General features: G+C 46.3%; 6 protein-coding genes across 6 annotated transcripts; 3 read left to right on the top strand and 3 right to left on the bottom strand.

The window, feature by feature from the left end:
* Positions 1-716: 716 nt before the first annotated feature.
* TGAM01_v208033 (lysozyme) lies at positions 717-1,463 on the top strand (the record flags this gene model as incomplete). Its single annotated transcript, XM_018809209.1, has 2 exons — positions 717-866; positions 927-1,463. 2 exons carry the CDS (start codon positions 717-719, stop codon positions 1,461-1,463), a joined length of 687 nt encoding a protein of 228 aa, XP_018657583.1.
* Positions 1,464-1,952: 489 nt separating this feature from the next.
* Positions 1,953-2,966, bottom strand: TGAM01_v208032 (oxidoreductase; the record flags this gene model as incomplete). The annotated part of the gene is made up of 1 exon (XM_018809208.1): positions 1,953-2,966. One exon carries the CDS (start codon positions 2,964-2,966, stop codon positions 1,953-1,955), a length of 1,014 nt encoding a protein of 337 aa, XP_018657582.1.
* Positions 2,967-5,406: 2,440 nt separating this feature from the next.
* TGAM01_v208031 (hypothetical protein) lies at positions 5,407-5,943 on the top strand (the record flags this gene model as incomplete). The annotated part of the gene is made up of 2 exons (XM_018809207.1): positions 5,407-5,862; positions 5,911-5,943. 2 exons carry the CDS (start codon positions 5,407-5,409, stop codon positions 5,941-5,943), a joined length of 489 nt encoding a protein of 162 aa, XP_018657581.1.
* Positions 5,944-12,377: 6,434 nt separating this feature from the next.
* Positions 12,378-13,913, top strand: TGAM01_v208030 (alpha-L-arabinofuranosidase B; the record flags this gene model as incomplete). The annotated part of the gene is made up of 1 exon (XM_018809206.1): positions 12,378-13,913. One exon carries the CDS (start codon positions 12,378-12,380, stop codon positions 13,911-13,913), a length of 1,536 nt encoding a protein of 511 aa, XP_018657580.1.
* A 2,538-nt stretch (positions 13,914-16,451) lies between these two features.
* Positions 16,452-16,895, bottom strand: TGAM01_v208029 (hypothetical protein; the record flags this gene model as incomplete). The annotated part of the gene is made up of 1 exon (XM_018809205.1): positions 16,452-16,895. The coding sequence occupies one exon, from the start codon at positions 16,893-16,895 to the stop codon at positions 16,452-16,454; it is 444 nt and encodes a 147-aa protein (XP_018657579.1).
* A 1,858-nt stretch (positions 16,896-18,753) lies between these two features.
* TGAM01_v208028 (esterase/lipase/thioesterase) lies at positions 18,754-20,053 on the bottom strand (the record flags this gene model as incomplete). The annotated part of the gene is made up of 6 exons (XM_018809204.1): positions 18,754-18,774; positions 18,833-18,939; positions 19,006-19,267; positions 19,359-19,436; positions 19,500-19,557; positions 19,611-20,053. 6 exons carry the CDS (start codon positions 20,051-20,053, stop codon positions 18,754-18,756), a joined length of 969 nt encoding a protein of 322 aa, XP_018657578.1.
* Positions 20,054-20,103: the final 50 nt, after the last annotated feature.

The following is a 20,103-nucleotide window of genomic DNA, read 5'->3' as shown; positions in this document are numbered from 1 at the left end:
GAGAAAATGAAGATAGAGGATGGATGTAATCGGCTAGGACTGTCGGATGGATTCCGGTTGCCAAATGAGCGGGGTAGATAGTATGAGAAGACGTTGCTTTCTCTATTGTTCTTGCATTGCTTCTAGATGCTTCGAGAGAAGAAATCCTATATACTAATATTATTCCTCACCCAAAAAGCGTATAGTCTCTCCTCATGGCAAAGAGATCTGTGTTACGCTCGTTACGTCAAGTATTTGAGCCGTAGTGATATCATTCTTTCAGCCGGGATCCCTAAATGTGCCACCTACCAAATTCGACTAAGCTGCCGGCAAAAGGACCCATTCACGGCCAGGGATTCTGTTCAGCTCTCGGCTCTGAGTTGAGCTTGAGTGGTTGTACCGCCCAAGATGGTGGGGATTGAGATCAAGAGCTGCAGCACGATGAGCAGATGTAAGACCTGATGCAACCAATCATTGATGTGATAGAAAGGATGTTACCGCAAGATCTAATGTTATTTGCCTCAGTCAAAACAAGAAATAAGCAAGAACTTTTGCTTTTTAAACATATCGAAATCGAAACAAGAAGTTGAGAGGGTTACATCCGCTCCTTCAGTGATGCCAAGTGCGGGTATATAACGTCCCATCATTGCTCTCTGGGCGTGCAGCATTTGGCAACCATAGTTCTTCAGTCGCAATTATTCACCATATCTTACAATTGAGTCTATCATATCCTTATAATGAAGACAATTGCTTCCATTGCTGCCGGAATCGGCATCTTTGCTTCTATCGCAAGTGCATCCGTCCAGGGCTTCGATATATCCCACTACCAGCCCACTGTCAATTTTGCCAAAGCGTATTCCGACGGCGCTCGATTCGTCATTATCAAGGTTCAAATTATATCTTTACTTTTCGCAACGTTCCAGCTTGCTGATGCCCCTGGATTATAGGCTACTGAAGGCACCACATACATTGACCCCAGCTTTAGCGATCACTATACCCAAGCTACACAGGCGGGCTTCATTCGAGGTGGATACCACTTTGCACAGCCGGCTTCTTCTTCCGGTGCGGCTCAGGCCAACTATTTCCTTAAGAATGGAGGAGGCTGGTCGTCTGACGGCATTACTCTGCCCGGTATGCTTGATCTTGAGTATGCGCCCAGTGGTAATAGCTGTTACGGATTGAGCACTAGTGCTATGGTTAGCTGGATCAACGATTTTATCACCACTTACCATGCCGCCACAACTCAGTATCCTCTAATCTACACTTCCACGAGCTGGTGGCAGTTGTGTACGGGAAACAGTGGCTCGTTCGGTAGCAAGTCACCTCTAGTTGTCGCTAGATACGCCAGCTCTGTAGGCTCACTACCTAATGGCTGGAGTTATTATACCATTTGGCAGAACAGCGACTCGTCTCCTTGGGGTGGCGACTCTGATGTGTTTAACGGAGATCTATCTCAACTCCAGAAGATTGCTCGCGGGAGTTAGAGATTTCACACCAAGAGAATGAAGATCGGTGTAGCTAGCTATCTCACAATGACAATTTACAACAGCTCGCTTCTTCGTGTCGACAAACAGCGTTCTTTGTAGTATGCAGTTTGGGCAAATTGCTGCTTTCCTTGTTCGTGCAGTACCCTAAAAGATCGTAGCGAATTACGGTAGTAATTATGCATCAAATGCCGAATAGCAAGACAAAACGTTACTATATTTAGCAGTTTGATGAACGTCGTCTCTCGGTATCATTGAGCATATGAATTGACAATTCGGGACTAGCAACTAAACTTTCTATCTGTTATAAACTATTAGACTAAAACCCCTCTGTACAAGTTTGAAAGCACGCTAATTAACTGTTCTCTAACTCCTCCCATTGTTTTGCGTTCAGCATTGTCTCCTCTCAATCCGAACCGCGCTTTCTTGCCAACACAGATAAAACGGCAGTACTATCTCTCGACAGCGCCAACACTCTGAGAAGCATCTTTATACCCCAATTTCCTTCAAAGACAAATCGTACAACCTTGCCGCTGCATCCTGATCGTAGGCCCATTCGGCATGGCCTGGGTCAATCAGTTTCCAGCCTTTCTTTAGCGGCTCGCTGAACCGATTCCTCTCACAGTACTTTCCTCCTTGGCCTTCTAGGTCTCTGCTAACGGCGGCCCACACCGACGTTGAGGCGCCTTGCTCAGCATTCATCATGGTGTGAAGAGTTGCTATCGGACCAGATTTGATGATTACCATCCAATCTTTGATGTCGAATTGACCCGATGACTGTAGTCCTGTTCGAATGCCGCCGGGGTGCACGCTCCATGCGTGAAGGCCTTGGGCGCCGTATCGCCTTTCAATCTCACTAGCGGTATAAACATTCGCCAGCTTGCTCTGGCCGTATGCAATGGCATGATCGTATTTGCGAGTCTCCCAGTTCAAGTCTCCAAAATTCATTGGAGCATTCCTATGAGCAGTAGAAGAGACAATTACGGCTCTAGAGCAGAATTCTGGAGTTGAGGATGCCAATAGAGTCGGCCTCAGGAGCTCGAGCAGAAGGAAATGTGATAGATGATTCGTGCCCCAGTGCCTTTCATAGCCATCTGAAGTCCTACCAAATGGCACGTGTCGGATACCTGCGTTCTCAATGACGATATTGAGAGTGCTGCTCTTTGACTTGAACTCTTCGACGCAAGATCGAACGCTATCAAAGGACTCGAGGTCCAACTTTAGGAGATGGACACGGTCGCCATCGAGAATATCACCAAGCGCCTCTTTCGCCTTGTCCATATTGCGAGCTGTGACAAAAACGGTTGCGCCGGTAGCTTTCATGGCTCTCGCTGTCTCGACTCCTAGTCCTGAAGAACAACCGGTGATGAGCACAACCTTGTCCTTCATATTCCCCTCTCTTTGCTCATCTTTGATGATTTGCAGAGCAGTAGGTCTGGCATCGCCGGGCCCCATCTGGTTGGCGTGTGCCTCTGCGTAGCGACTCGTTGCTATGGTAGTCATGGTTTAGAGTGAATAAAGAGTTATAACGTCTTGAGTATAGTTGTCTCTATATCGGGTGTGAGATACAGATGGATGTGATTTATATAGAATTAATGTCTGTTATCTAGAGATTTGCTTCGGCGACATGAGTAGCGATATGCTAGCCTATATATACTTAAAAAAGCCTCTATTGTTTTAATATAGAACCACCAAGAATATCTGATCCTTATTCCAACTTGATGAAAGTACTGTGTCTCAAGAAATGGGTACAGGAAAGAAGTACGCCACAATGTATTGATTTCTACCGCTTACTAGCAGGAGAGTCAGCCACATGCTCCCAAGATGGCAATTCTGCTGACAGGGTTCTCGCTGAAACCCGTCTACGAAAGTGGTCATCACCTAAAGGGTTCCTGGGTATACCTGAGAAGATAGCATGATTACAGCTTGCCTCTGATTTCACATTACGGAATTGGTTGTGCATAAACAAAGAATTCCGAAGCCCCACCTGCGCAATTCGTGGCTGTTGGTTACAGCCCAAATAGGCAACTTCTTGTCAGCGACTCGATGATGAGTCAAACTAGCTTTTAATCGTAAGGGGCCGCATCGCAGGATCATTGTCACCAAGCACTCATTTTAGTTTGTCGGGTGTGCCGTTTGTCTTTTGTGAAATAACAAACACGTAGCAGATGGGCGTTTTTATATAAGAATAAAGAACAACTTAGCTCATAGGGAGTGTTCAAGTTAACGCTTTCTACAATGTTTAGTACAGCGATGGAGCAGATGGATATAGTAGCATAAGTAGAAGGATTGAAAAGGACGCTAATACCGGTAGCCCGTGTTACTCGTTGAATTAAGATTGCATTTGTTTACCAGCTCGATGCCATATCGTTCTTCCCTCTTGCTACGCTCACTGCGCCCATTGGTGGGCTTCTTCTTTCGGGCCATGCGACTGTCCAAGACCATCTTACTATCGCGACCGGCCAGCTCCTTGGCGAAATGGCCTTAACGGGCATACCGTCCCAACAACGATTCGCATAGCAATCCTGTTTTCATTCTTCAAGTTCTTGCTCGCTTTAAGAGACTTAAGCATTCTCCGCGAGCATAGCATTTGTTTCCCCTTCATCGTTAGAATCATCATCTATTACAGTACCTTTTTGTTGTGTTATTCTTAGCTTTTCAAGTCTGCAGGAAGCAGCTCGCCTTGTTTGGAATCTTATCCATTGGAACCGTTCAATGCCTAAAGACCATTATTTCTCACCGTAGCTGGGTTCCTTTATTGCTTCATGTGTTTTACACTCCTCACAGAACCAACACTGTTGGCGATGAAGGTCAAGACCGATCGGTGGCTAGCCGAACCGTGACAATTCTTAGATTGCGATAGCCCGACCTGGCTAGGGGCAGCATCAGTTCGTCGTTGGCTGAGTATGTGAGTCGGTTGCAAAGCCACAGGGGAAATGCAACGGGCGAGTAGGATTGGCGCCGGGAATGAGTTTGCATGGGATTGGTCGACAACATTAGATGTTTTACATTTTCTTACAGTTATAAAGAGTCGAAGCATAATAGATGTGGAATTGCATTGTGTAATTTTAAACAGGACTTGACAAAGGTCAGCACTACCTGGCTAGGCATCCACGCAACTAATTTCCGATCCTTAGATTTCTGCTATTGGCAGTTCTGAAAGCGTTCTTTTTGCATCTGCGGGAATGTTACATCCGCCCAGTATAGAACACCCTCGTACTTATCGATCCCGAGATATCGGCAGCGTTGAGCCGAAGAGCGCTTGCTGTAGAGCTTGAGACACTGTCAACCTGCTTGTGGTGCATTATTCAGATTACCCCAAATGGCAAGTGGACAGGGTACATGAGCACCGGAACTGCAACGCAAGGCCCTCTCAACTAAGCTGGCCGCTAACGCACATTTTTTTGTTCAAAGCCACCTTTGGGCTCAAACGTACTAGGCTTATGTCGAACGACGCATCTTGCAATAGACCGCAGATGGATACATGACCAAGTCTTTACTCTTACAGACCAACTGTCTTGCAGCCTCTTTTCGATGTGCAGAGCAAAATCGGACGAGCGTCTTGCTGTTTCAGGCTACTTCAACGTCCAGCGTCGTGACTCAGACTATTGAGGGCTCTTTTTGGTAATGGCTGCTTGGACAATGGCGAGTGTATGCGGTATGTTGTTGGGATGATGGAGATTATATAACACGACTGGCCGATGTTGTGATGGAGCCCTGCCACTAGCTGTAATCATCCGGCGAGCTACAACCTCGGATTCAACTCCGCCAAAATATGTCCAAGTCCGACGCGGTGGCGCTAGGTAGAGCGCGGCTCTAGAGTTATGGCCTGCAGTATGCTCGGATATAAATGTTGGCCTTTTTAGCCATCAGTAAGCTCAGAGTGATTGACAATATCACATACCAATTACACTTCCATATTTTAGGACTTCAATACAGCATAATGCGTTTCCAGCACTTCGCTATGGCTGCTACTTTCTGTAGTTCGGCCTTGGGGAAAACAGCCGACCCAGCCACCAATTTGGCAATTCGAGACGTCGTCAATGCGTTCTCCTTTGCGGTTGATACTCGCCCTGTGCCTGAATTCAACAGTATCTTCACACAGGATGCTGTGCTCAATTTGACCATCCCTGGATCTCAGCAAACCGGAATTGACAACATCAACAAGTACCTGATTACACTTTTGACGCAATTTGAAACCCAGCATAGTTTTGGCACTCAAAATGTTGACGTCAACGCTGATGGAACTGGTGCTACTGCCATTACAAGTTTTATCGGTTCTTTCTGGGACGTGAGCCATTCTCCTCCCCTCTACGCGCAGTTTTGTCAACAATTCAACGACACGTTGGTCAAAACGAAAGGGCAGTGGCATATTAGCCACAAGGTCGTCAAATTTTTGGTGAATTTAGTCGAACATATCTACTGCTACTGCTAACAACGCTTGTAGACCCCATCTTTGGGTAACCTTACCTTATCGTGAGCGCCGCAAGTAGAACATGGTGGGAACAAGATATCACAAAGCAACGTTTATGCAATATAAAGCAAGATGGGTGGTATAAACAACAAAGCTTTTGTTTACACATTTTGAGGTATTGTATATAAGAAAGATATATTTTAATACATAATAATCCTATTAATAATTGAACTTTGAACGTATTTATATTTCTTATTTTATTGAAATTCATACTACTAGAGTAGATTTTATACCAGATAGTTGATATAAAATGGATTTCTAAAGATTGGAAAGTAAGTGACGGTTATCCAGCATCCCAATTCCGTTCTCCAGCACTCTAGCTAGCATCTATACGTGCATGTAGGCTATTAAGTGCTACGTCTGCTACATCTGCTACATCTGCTACATCTGCTACATCTGCTACATCTGCTACATCTGCTCCTAATTTTAAAGCATATATATATATATATTATTTCAACATGTTATACAGAGACTGACTGTACTAGAGCGCGGCCTTTTGAGTGCTCTACCACAACATCGACTTAATGTCGCGGAACCTTGTCATTTCCAACCTTGTTGCGGTACGAGATTCTGCAGTTTCATAAGAATACAAAAGCCATCCAGCTCTAGTACGCGCAGCCATGGAATTTGTAAAGCGGTCCCAAATTGAGGTACCTTGCTGCAGTTTCTTTTGGAGCTCTCCCTAGCAATGCTTGCCTATAAGCGTCACTGTTGGTGCCTTTTGGATCATGGCGTAGTTCAAGTAGTTCAAGGATCTTCTTCCATCTTTCTTTTTTGTTAAATCGTGTTTTCTAGTGGGGTTTGTTGCCATTGGCGAGATGGGGATCATGTCCGAAGTAGTAGAGACTGTTGGAGGAGTCTTTGACTTGGCGAGCTAGGCTTGGGTTGCTGGGATCCGGGACATAGGCGGACCGAATTGAAGCCGCTTTAGTTAAGAGAAAATGCCATGCGAAATGTAGCATAGCATCTCAGGCGCCCGACATCATGGTCATTGTTGAGGGATCAAGGTGTAGTGACAGTGGTGGTGGTGGTGGTGGTGGTGATGGCGGTGGTGAGAAAGCAAGAGTTGTTGCTGCTACTTTTCTCAGGCGCCGGTTTTGCTTTCGCCGCTATCTGCTTGGCTGTATAGTAGACCATAATTAGTTCTCACAAATGTATCAAACTTGAGATTACTGTCTCCACTTACACGGACGCTCTTCACTCTTCCGTTGCGTTCAAGGGGGCGCGGGAGGGGCAAGCGCAGGAAGAGCTGGAGCTGGAGCTGGAGCTTCGACGGGTGCAGCACAAAGTTGGTTAGCTATCCATAATTAATAGAGTTTGCCAAGCTCATCCAATGGCATTATCTGAACTTACGCAAACTCCCCCGCTGAGGGGGACCTGCAGCTGGTTGTTCTTTGAGCACCAAGGCACGGTGAGAGAGTGGGAGGTGCGGAAGGCAACATCTTGTATCTACCGGAGAGCAACTGAACAATCGGCATTGAGTAGCCGGCTTGTTGTATGTAATCGGATGCGATGAGAGAAGTACAAATCTTGAAATCGATGTTAATGATGGATAGATAGAAAAATTTGGAGAGCGGTAGAAATTCAGTAACAAGATGCGGCTGTGGCCGTGGTTGCGCGTGGCATAGGGCTTTAGGAGAGAATTTTTGAGGACGAAGGTGGTCAGTTTCAGCAACTTGGAAGAGTGTAGCAGCAGTAGCCGCTGGTCTTTTCATCAATTGATGTCTCATGTTCTAACTTCAAACAGTGATCGAGACTATAGCGTGCAAATACGCCCGATGTGCAAGATAGCGTCGTTACAATATGGAGGTTCAGTATCTGTAGCCTAATCGATACCCACCGATATGAGAAGTCTACTCACCACCGTATTCCCAAGCATCATGAGTAAATTGCAGAGACTTTTATTTCTAGTCTCCTTGTTCATCGTCACCATCACCATCATGGTCGAGCCTATAAACACCTCGTGATTTTACTCCCTTGCTACCGGCGTTTGCAGGTACCCTCTTGCCAGTAACTGTCCGAGGTTAGTCTTCAACCGATTGGCGTTTTGGTCAATGAATCGCCCAATAAATCAGATGCTATTGAGAACAAACGCATAGAGTACATAATGAACCAAGCTGACATTGATTACGTAGTGCCCCTCTCCGTTGGGAATGGATAATGATCGATCCTGCGATGATTTTGTTCCTCTGAGGCCGGAACGGCCAGGAGATTGAGATGGGCAAGAACCCGCCCCGAGGGCGCCAACTGCGCCGCCAACAACATCACCAACCCCCTCACCATAGGCCAACAATGCTTTACGGGCCCCACGGGCCTGGCCTCTTCCTTTCCCTCCTATGCCACCCCCATCGCTGCTGCTGCTTCCAACACAGGTCCTTGTCACCCAACATCCAACGAAAGATGCCCGTTTTCGCAAGAGAGTAACTCAAGCATGATCAGTTCGCTGTGGAGGAATATTTCTCGCTTGGTGCCTTCACATCTAGATTCGGGCTTATCAAGAAATGGATCGTTATGAAGCGCCTTAGGCGTGTTGTGCAGGAATAGTGTAAAAGTAGATTTCTCGTCACCTCTGTGAAGTTTGAACTGGAAAAGCGCTGTGCCGTATTGAAAGTTCTCAGAGCCTTCCCAAAGTTGAAAACATGATAGGCTTTTGAATGATGAGATGGAGCTAGAAATACCCTACAACATTTACTTTAATGTTCGTAGTAAATCTAACACTAAAATTTCTTAAGATCAGAATATTAATAGTTCCAAAGATTTGACCATCAGGAGAGAAACCTCGCCCATTTTTTTACATGTCACTCATCTCTAGAAGCAAAGCTCTGTGGACTTTTCTTTTTCTTCAAAAAGCGCTCAAAGTTTTATTCTTATTGTTATGGCATTTTTATTGTCAAGCTGACTTTCCTTTTTCTACTTCCTCATCAACTTCGCTAACAAGATCTTTCAGATCATCTTTGCCTCTAGCACCTCTATAATGTATCCAGGGTAGACTACCATAAAGATCAATTTGGAGATATATACAGGCACAAAAGCTATGTATATAAATTGTGGAACCCTTTGACATTCTTTTGGCTGGTAGATAGGTAGTTCACCATCTTGCCACTTCCCTATTGTACTCTAATATCATCCATCCCAAAGACTCTCAAGAGTACCACTACAATACAGAATGTTTAACATTGACGGTACCAATTAGTTGTGAGTCAGATAATATTATGCGTGGGTTATCACTCTCTTTTAGCGAACATATCTAATCTCGAAACCAATCGCGTAGCTACGGAGCGAGGATCTTTTGGCAATGAAATTAATCATTATGATGGACCACTGAAATGGCCAACTTGAGAAATCCAACGTATCATTTTGGCTTCGCGTTCGCTTCTCAGGAGAGCTATATTCAGAGCTTGGCTCTTCGCGAGTGAATATTTCGTTTTTCGCATGGATGATTATTGAGTATTGTAGGTCGATGAGAAGCTGTGTGCTTTCGGTTGGCAACGGAGGCTACACTGCTTCTCAAAGACCGATTAGAGCCGCAGCAGTCGGTGTTTGGTAAGTTCCCATTTAATGTATAAGGCTGCTCATCATCATCTAGTTGTCTCCAGCTGTTGAAGTTCTGTTCTTGGTCTTATCTTTCCTCATGTGTCTGGATGCTCAGTCACAAAAGATCTGTATTCTTGCATCACGCATATAAAGTAGGCCAAAATCTTCGTAAAAATCGAGTCGATAGAAGAGATTCGAAGTTGGAGTTGGTCTTGTAACGGCGGATATTGCTTTACTTCGCATCTTTGCTGAAGAGAAGTATATTAGTTAATATGGCGCATGAGAAGTTCTAGGTAATCTCCAGTAGTGAGTATCATTCTTCACCAGAAAAGGTGGCTCAATTTTCGATTTCTTTGCCGAACTGGTTTCCAATGTTAGCATCTGCTAGATGTCGATGCTGCTTTCACAGCTCAATTGGCCCCGCATTCATATTGTGTAGAGAGAGCGAGAAGGCACAATTGGCTTGTTTTCAGTGCAGATTGAAGGAAATGACAATCCATGAATATTGACTCAATTGACAGCGAAATGATGATCGAAAGACCTATTCATTGCGTCCAAGCTTGGTGCGGGCGTAACGAGCGTCAATCAAACAGAGTTTGGGCGCTTTGCAGTGGATCGCGTAAAATCGATGGGAGACACGTCGCGTCAAGCAATTATGAATATTCAACACAGTTCGAAATAACTGCAGCCAACTCTGACATGGTTCCTCGCCGTACGTCATGGTGCTTGGACCTCGCCCGTTCAAGCTTTCCGGGCAATTGAGAAGCTGCTGTTTGGCAAGGGGCCAAGAAAGTCAATTAGATTCCGCCCAATGGCACGAATGGGAGATGATTGATGCAGTAAGCGCGAAAAGTATCGCGCATTATTTCCGAGAAAAGGCAGATGGGCTCGTTGCTTACATATCAAGGCAGCCAAGAATTGCAGCTAATTGGCGCGGAACAGCTTTGTTTCATTGTGGCTTCGCTCCAACAAGCTCCAGAACTTCAAAAGTACGTTGAGAGTACATGTATTTTGCTTGGAATGCGGTTTGCATTTCTTTTTCTAAAAAGGCTAAAATAACATCTGCAGAAGATCGAGTCTCTTTTAGATGGCAATCAGCGTCTGCGGCCGCGACTGGTCAACTCAATGACGCTTTTCCTACCCGTGACCAACTGCAATTCTGTCGATCCATCATGTGCTGCGTTGAACTCGTGCTCTGTGGGAGCAACGACCCTCCATGCGAGCTGATCTTTCAATTTACCCCAAAAGCGCCAAGATTTCTGGTCACATGTGTCCCTACGTGGTTTGTTATGGCTTGAATATCGTAGCATTCATATGGTCATGGTGCCGAAGGATCATGTGGAAACAGCACCCCTCGTCGGCTTCGGCAGGGATCGCCTCCCTCTCGCAAACTGTTTACCACAATGCGCATGAACAAACACAACACAACACAACCCTGCCCTTTTACCTGAGTGGTCCCCGCCGGGATACACTGCCGTTGCCACGCACAGCGATCAGCTAGCAACTACCTTTTCGGCCAACCCTATCCGCTATCCATGTAAACATCAACCATTCTGTAACTAAACTAACACTGTGAAGCCAGTCATACAATGAGAATGCACACCCAAATGGACATGAGTATACCTATGCTCCAAAAACTCGAAAGAAGTTTCATAATGGCATCAGTGAGAGAAGCTTTCTAACTGTCAGCGTGGCTGTACTCGAACCAAGGGAAAACAGACGGGTGGCTTATGGAGGGTAGTAAGCATGTCAGGCACAAAGGATCTACCGATCCAGATGTTTATGCTTTCATCGGTTGTAGCATACTTTGGTTAGCTTTGGTTAGCACTCACTCGGAGTTTAGTCACATTATGACTGCCCGCCAAATTACGATGAGAATACCATCTTCGAGTCCCAACCCCAAGCCCAACACGGCTTCCCCAAGGCTTCCCCAGGATAATAGTGGAGTCTTATTTGATCCTACGCCAGGCAGCGCTACAATTGTCTACATCTATTGGCACGCTTAAGGAATATTCCCGCATGGATTGAATCAAGCAGGGGAGTCGGCTAGCTTAGCAGCTTAGCAGCCTGTATGGTGGTATTTTGTTCCTAGCGTGAGATGGTAGGATCTTGTTAGCTCGTAGCGCGATTTGGTGAGACAACTACTGTCTCCTCTTGCCGCCGGCAGTTGGGTGTAAGTTTATGTGCAATTGTTGCCACAAAGCCAGGATATCACAAATGATAAGGAGGATTTACTCCCGATTTGGCAAGTACATAATGCTCCGGGGAATACGAATACTAGGTACTGCGCCTTCAGAAACAAATGCTGTCCTTGTCACCAACCGGGATACTCAAATGGTAGAAGTCAAGCCCGTCGTTGGATGGGCTGTTTTGTCCTTGTTTTCTCCTGTTCTGCATTAGTGTATTCATCTAGAACCAAGCTACGCAGACGCTAATAGTCGAGAAAGTGTATGTCTCACTCTATCCGTATGATCCATACCCCAGATCCAGCCTCATGACGGCCCTTCTTGTGATATTGAAGAGCGGTATGTATGACACAAGGTTAACACTCCAACGGGACTATTTCGGCCATTTCGAGCTACGGTTTAAGACTACTGTAAGGTGATGTTGTCGATAGAGAGGACAAGGATGCCAGTTGAAAGGTAGTATTTCCAAATAGTTGGAGTGTTCACCCATACCTCACAGAGAAACCTCCTGCCTATTTGGTAAAAAATGTTCCTGCTTCCAAGCTACAATCAGATAGTATCTGCTCACAATGGTAATAGGACCTGGCTGAGACTGATCAACGTGGTTCAGCTTAAAAACCACACAGATCGCCCTCGCTTTTTGCTCGTTGCAGATCAGTCTCATCGACCAATTCAAGACCACAGCCATATCCATATCCTTGTCCATCTATACAGATCGATATGTTCTCCAAGCCGATCCGCGAACGCGTTGGCGTTTTCACTCTCGGCCTAGTTGCTGTGGGCTCTCAGCTTGTTGCTGCTGGACCTTGCGACATCTACGCCTCTGGTGGCACGCCATGTGTTGCCGCGCACAGCACAACTCGCTCCCTCTACGGATCTTACAACGGTTCGCTCTACCAGGTTCGCCGGGGCTCTGACAACGCTACGATCAACATCGCGCCGCTATCTACCGGTGGCGTTGCCAATGCCGCCGGTCAGGACACCTTCTGCAAGGGTACGACATGCCTGATCTCCATCATCTATGACCAGTCCGGCCATGGCAACCACATCACCCAGGCTCCTCCCGGCGGCGCTGCACAAGGCCCTCTCCCAGGCGGTCTTGATAACTTGGCCAGTGCAATTGGCGCGCCTGTCAGATTGAACGGCCAGAAGGTCTATGGCACCTTCATTGCACCCTTCACGGGCTACCGCAACAACGACGCCAATGGCACCGCAACTGGCGATGCTCCCGAGGGCATGTACGCTGTCTTTGACGGCACCCACTACAACACTGCCTGCTGTTTTGATTACGGCAATGCCGAGACAAACTCTCGGGATACCGGCAACGGTCACATGGAGGCCATTTACTTTGGTACCGGTGATGGTTCGGGCCGCGGAACGGGCTCAGGAAGCGGCCCCTGGATCATGGCCGATTTGGAGAACGGCCTTTTCTCTGGCTTTGATCCAATTAACAATCCTGCCAACCCGACTATTACATCCCGTTTTGTTACTGCAATTATCAAGGGCGAGCCGAACCAGTGGGCGATTCGTGGTGGAAACTCCGCCTCCGGGGGTCTGTCCACCTACTACTCCGGCGTCCGCCCCAACAACGGATATCAACCAATGAGCAAAGAAGGGGCTATTATCCTCGGCACCGGAGGCGATAACTCGGATGGTGCCGTTGGTACCTTCTACGAAGGTGTAATGACTACAGGATACCCGTCTGATGCCACTGAGAACTCGGTGCAAGCCGATATCGTGGCCGCCAAGTACACATATGACCCCAGTCTGATGGTCAGCGGCCCAGGTCTGACCGTTGGATCTCACATTTCTCTGCGAGCTACCACTTCCTGCTGTACTACGCGTTATATTGCGCACTCCGGTACAACCGTCAACACCCAAGTTGTCTCTTCGTCTGACAGCACCGCTCTGAAGCAGCAGGCCAGCTGGATCGTCCACGCCGGTCTTGCAAACAGCGCCTGTTTCTCGTTTGAGTCTGTTGACACTCCCGGCAACTATATCCGTCACTCCAACTATGCTCTGGTTCTCAACTCCAACGACGGTAGTAAGATTTTCGGCGAGGACGCCACATTCTGCCCTCAAGCCGGCATCAATGGCCAGGGCAACTCGTTCCACTCATGGAGCTATCCCGCACGCTGGTGGCGACACTACGATGCTCTTGGCTACATCGCAGCCAACGGTGGCGAGCACGCTTTCGACAGCCCTACCTCGTTCAACGACGACGTGAGCTTCGTTGTCAGCGCTGGCTTTGCTTAAGTCATAGGCCGCCAGTCCTTACCAAGGTTGGAGGTTATAACAAGTCTATATAATTGCGACTCGTACGAGTTTCCTTTGACTTGTTTACTGCAATTTGTGGACGATGAGCAAAATGTACATAATGGCATGGTCTAAACGTGAATAAAATAGCAAGTATATATGAATATATGATGATGACATGGAACTTCCTATTCAAGTAATTCTTTTCCCTCAGTGAAACCGCCGCGTTCAAAAGATATATCCTCTTTGCTCATCACCTGGCCTTGCTGCAACGTAACGACCAATTTCTTTCAAGTTCCAGAGAGGTGCAGTAAACTCTAGTGTAGCGGCATTGTAGTGAATGTTCACAGTTTATTTGACAGTAATAGCGAATTGATGATATTAACAGTTAAGATAGTTAAGACAATTAAATGCCTCTTTATATCGCCAAGCCCATAGACTATGATATATCGATCGCAACATGTCTGAAGCTGCTGAGAGCAATGTAACTCTCCAAATGCATTGACAACTTGGACTAAATTACGAATGACAGGATTCAACATTATCCACTTAATTGTGCTTTAATAAAAGCTGTAGCGATGAGAAGCTCAACATCCTGAGACCCAAAAAGCCAAGATTCACCCCGGCCACAAGGGATGAGTTGACAGTATAAATCCCTATCGCATCGAGTCAAGACAACTTAATCCGGTCTCTTATATGGCCTTCAATACGGCAAGCAATTCAATCCCAAATTTGTGACGTCGACGGTAACGGGCAACTGTTTGAGCCTTCTGCCACGATTACTATCGACGACGACATATCCGCCACGTTGTATGAAGAGTTGAGTTCAACGAGCTCCACCCAATGGCAGGCCACCGTCGACGCAAAATTTGCCCTCGTAACGCATAATGACATGTTACCTCTCCCATTTTCGTATCCTTGACAGTTGAGTATTGATATATACGGGCTGGCTGCTTTGTTAAGCTACGGATAAGTTGTCAGATAATGAACCTAGAGGACTGGATAACATTTCTTCAAGTAAAATCGTCTTGGTTCATTCTGGCGATGCCTTGTGGAACCTATGTGATCGTTTTACCAGTCTTCATGTGTAGCTTATCCTCTATAACTCAGACAAATTCTGATAAATAAATACGAAGCCCAAAACCATTTACAAAACAACTAAAACTAGTAAACATAGCATGCGATTCTATCTTGGATCGCTATAAATAGCTTCGCTAATACGCCCAAGAGCTAAATCCGCCACAGCCAAAGGCATCTAAACAACAAACCCTTATCCAATAAGTAAGTCAAACTATTCTTATGAGCTCTCAGCACTTAACGTGGTGGAAAGAAAGCATTCAAGGCCATTGATGGAGAGCCAGCCCTGTCAAGAACATACTCCTAGTTATTGACATTGTGGACCCTGAAAGATGTGACACAGGATTTAGTTGAGAATTCACGATTATTACTTTCCATGAAAGTCTACGAGTACTAATGGCTTTCTAGAAGGCATATGAATTAGCAAAAAGAATCATAATTAGCAACAAGAACCATAATTAGCAAAAAGAACCACTCGCACATAGCAGAAAACGCTCATCCCCGCCAATACAGCACGACTCATCCCAATCATCTCCCATCTAAGCCCGAGATGCGATCATACATTCGAGTCACGCCTCACACATTCTTTCTCCGCATACATCAAGTCACTGACACTGACACACATACATCATTGCTCTAATTACATGGACAAACAGGTCAAACACACTCTTTAGGACGTTAATCCCAAAGGCAGCAGCGTAAGCTTATCAAGTGTCCCTGTTCTACAGTATACTTCATAAGCTCTTTTATTGACAAAAGCGACCACGCAACTTAGTAAATACAGATGGCCAGAAATAATATGATATAAGCATACAGGCCGTAATGAAATCGTATCAGACCGGCGCATAAACACAATGTTTTCTTGTACTTTACACGCCACCGTTTATTCTATACTGGCAGTATCCTTTTTTTGGGGGGTCGAAGAATGTGCAATAGATATTTAATGTGTAAATGCCGCTATAGTAGTTCAAAAACACCGTAAAGGGCTATGTCCCATAAAGTACCTAACTTTCTGGTTCAATGAGCGGATTAGATTGGGTGCCTTAAACCAGTAAAGTTAATCTAGCTTGGTCAAATGGTGATCAACAAAGCCACATCGCCTAGATCGCCCAGAAACAATAAGATTCAAGATAAGGTTCCGCGCCGAAGATAAAGAGCCGGACCAATCACTCAATAACATACTAATAAAGAAGTCAAAGGCAATATACACCAGAAAGGGCCGAAAACACGCGTATACTTAGTTATATGGGATGTACGTCACCAAAACGGGGAGCGCTGCTCAAATTTGAGAGTAAAATATTGTATTATATTTTATTACATTATATTTTAAGATGTCTTACTTCCAAAGCGTCATGTGCCATCGTTCCTGAATCATTTGTTCCTCCGTCTATATTGCTGCAAACATATTGCTGTAAATCGCTGATAAATTCAAAACTGAATACCAAAGCTGGTTTTCATCCTCTATGGCAAGCTGGCAGGGGCGTAGCTCTGGTTGGGCGAGACAACCTTGCCACCTTGGACCTGGACGTCGGTGTAGGCGGGCCAGACAATGAGCTTCTTCGAGTTGTCGACAACGGCGAGAGTGGTGAAACCGTTACCAGGACCAAATTGACCGCTCCAGCTGGATGTGACCGTGTAAGGTCCGCAAGTGACAGGGCCTCCGGTGGCCTGAGAGGCCTCCTTGGCCGCCTTGACAACGTATGTGCAAGATGTGGCAGCGGCGAGATGGGTGTCGACAGCAAAGGTCCAAGTGCATGAAGTGTTGGCAGTGTCGCACGTGCGCTTGAGGTTTTCAATTGTCCACTGGGGAACATTGGCCATCATAGACTTGTCGGCAGGAGTAGGAGCAGCAGCGACGTTGGAGGCTGCGAAGAGGGCGGCGATGAAAGTCTTGGTGAACTGCATGGTGGCGGTTTTGGTGGTTTGGTATGAGACTTTTGTGAAGTAGTAGTTGAGTCGAGTTGATGGATGTAGAGCGAAGTGTGAGATGGATGAAGGACTGGGCAAATGGATGGAGAAACTCTTCACTCTTTATATAGATAGAACTCTGAGTTCGAAGGAAAGAAGGCTCGAGTGGAGAATGAACAATACGAACTAATCCCATGTCAAAAGAGTATAGAGTCCACCACAATAGACTTTGCCTTATTCAGGGGCGCCAGAAAAGCTCCTCGACGGATGCGATCACCCGAGCGCCTTACGAGATGCAACGAATCAAAACCCCTGCTGCATCTCGTAAAAGAACAAGCTTGTTGGCAAAATCGCCGCTGCGGTGGCGATGCAACATAGTTGGCCAATTTCAACGTCATACGTATGCAGGGGTTTATCCCACATACCGAGCAGCGACGACCCAATCCGAGGTCTCATTTTTAGACATGAGAGAGAGAAGAAGAAAGTGATGTAACTAATTGAGCATTCGAGAACTGTCTTGATAAGTTCTGTGCTGAATCTAGCAGCAAGCCTTTGTTGTACTACCATTATTGCTACCATATTGCTAAGCTGTAACGTTGCCGGATCTGCAACTTTAGGCTTGACTATGCCTAGAATCTCGTGATGCGCTGGATTGCGGGGTGCCCGGTCCGGGATTTATCTGCCGCGGCTCGTATTCCATGAATAGATCGTAGGTCAACGGTTACCCTATCGGGAAATGCCATGGCTGGGCGAGTTCACCGCCCCCTGAACTTGGGCCAATGTTTTAAAACTTTTACCAAATATTTCGTATAGACTTGGCTGAGATACCGCCCCAAGTCTCCCTTAAAAAACAAGTATGGCGGTCAGAAACATAGGACCCGAAATGGACTCGTGTTCAGTCGCCAAGAAGAGGAATCCTCGTTGACATGCTTTGCAGGATATGTCTCTAATTGTTGAACCGAGCCACGGCGGTTTTTCGTATGCTTTGACAACAATTGTGGAACATTAGTGAGTTATCGTACAGTGACTTCGAGGGAGTACGTGTAGCTTCAACTCTAGTAGGCGGCCGAGTGATAGAAAACTCCTACGGAGTAGTATAGTAGCAACGATAGTAATCCATTAGTTGTCTTAATCACGCGGATAATTCTACGGATAAAATACCAGTTTGCCGTTTTGAGCTGCCTTGTTTGTGCAAGTGAGGAGAGTTCAATACTGCTACTAGTAGTAGTGCTGCTAGTTGTAGTTAGGTAGGGAGAATAGTCTCGGCAGACACGGGAGCGCTCTTCATCGTGTAGCTTAATGCCGACGGCGGCTCCACTGACTCGTATCCCCCCAAATTCAGTCAATTCAGTCAGCTGCAACGTTGAAGAAGCAGTGCAACATAGTCTAGAATGTCATGGATAAGACATCAAGCGGCCAGAAGTAAGAGGCACAGCAGATAATGTTAGCGACTCAATAGGTTATACAGATGAACGCACCGCATAATATAAAGAAATGAGCACCGGGTCTCACTTTATCCGCATAATGTCTCGTATAGCAATTGCTAAGATCCCTGCGCATGGGCCGTCGGGCTTTCCGTCTGCTATACGGGTGACGCAACGATGAAGGCCCAGCGTAGCACCATGTCTCTAAGGGAAATGGAGATGCGTGATGTGTAGGAACAAGACCTACCGAGCTTTTCCACCTAGTATTTCAGGTTTAATACATCATTCAAGCTCAGCCTTTGGGCAAAATAAGCCGCCTTCATATTCGGCGTACTATATAGATCGAGACAAGCATTGTACGCGCCAATAGCTTCCTCATTGCGAACACACCTCTCGTTTCCATACCTAGCTAGAGAACTTCTTGACAAATTCTACGATCCTTCTATAGTAATCTGTTGCTTGTGGATGCGTATGAAGCATATAGAAACAGTGCGGCAGTCCCCTGTATACCTTCAAGTCCGTATCAACACCCTCTTGCTGTAACCTCTCTGCGTAAGCAATTGCCTCGTCCCGGTGAATGTCGCATCCCGCAGCCACAATTACTGTAGAAGCATTGGCTGTTAGCTGAAGTTGCTTTCTGGGCCTAGCTGGCTAAGTCGTTGGATTGAATGTTTATTACTCACACGTTGGTGGAAGATCCTTCAGGGACTGCGCAAGCAACGGTGAGTAGCGCCAGTTGTCTTTTGGCTCTGGCACGTACAAGTCCCAAAACCATTCCATACGGGCAGCGGTCACAACGCTGTCATTGCAGTTTTGCTGGTAGCTACCCATCTCGTACGCTTCCTTTGGAAAGAACTTGGGATGGCAAGTTATCGGGAATGAGAGGATCTGGGCTACGATACCGTTGAAACCTTCGTCTCGGGCCATGAGAGCGACAACACTAGCCTGGTGAATAACATGTTAGCTTGATTACCCTACAGATTTACATATTTGAGGCCACTGTATGAGTTACACGCTGAGAAATGAATCAACCTACTAGGTTCCCACCAGCACTGCTTCCGTTGAGGATAATCTTAGATGCATTGGCACCGATGGAAGCAGCATTATTGCGGCACTGCATCACATTAGCACAAAGGGTACAGTTATCTGATCTTGCCTATAGATGTAGAGCACCTACCCATATTAATGTATCGAAGCAGTCGTTGAGTGCATACGGAAACCTATGTTCAGGCGCCCTATCATACCGTTAATGAATGAGAAAAACATATCACACTTCTATTCCACTCACTGTCTGTAGTCGACACTGACCACCACTGAATTCGTCCAAGCAGCAATCATAAGATTTTCAGGATGTTCAGTGCAATGCCCACCAACAACCCATCCACCGCCATGGTAGCGTATAACCATTGCAGAGTCAGGACTCTTTATTTTGGCCATGTACAACTTGACCTCAATCTCCGTATCATCCCGTGTAGGAATCATCCGCGTCTCAGTGAGGACATCCTTGCCCTCTACAGGGCAACCATCAGGCGCCGGCGTATCATTGAGCCAGGCTTTGCGAAAGTCTTCTAAAGACGTCTCAGGTTGCCACAAACCTTCCATCATGGTGTTCATCACGGGCCTGAGCTTTGCGTACTCTGGATCTAGTTCACTGAAATGGCCCAATTTGGGTAGAGGCTTGAAGTTAGGATCCGCGACGACATATTCGCTCTCTTTCTTAGTGATAACCATAGTGAGCGACGTGAATGAGAATGACGATGCTATACGCGCTGTTAATTACT

Source organism: Trichoderma gamsii (genome assembly GCF_001481775.2).
Source record: "Trichoderma gamsii strain T6085 chromosome Unknown Scaffold_32.2, whole genome shotgun sequence".
Lineage (NCBI taxonomy): Eukaryota > Fungi > Ascomycota > Sordariomycetes > Hypocreales > Hypocreaceae > Trichoderma > Trichoderma gamsii.
The sequence above is the reverse complement of the archived record's forward strand: the minus strand, read 5'-3'. Positions and strand labels throughout refer to the sequence as shown.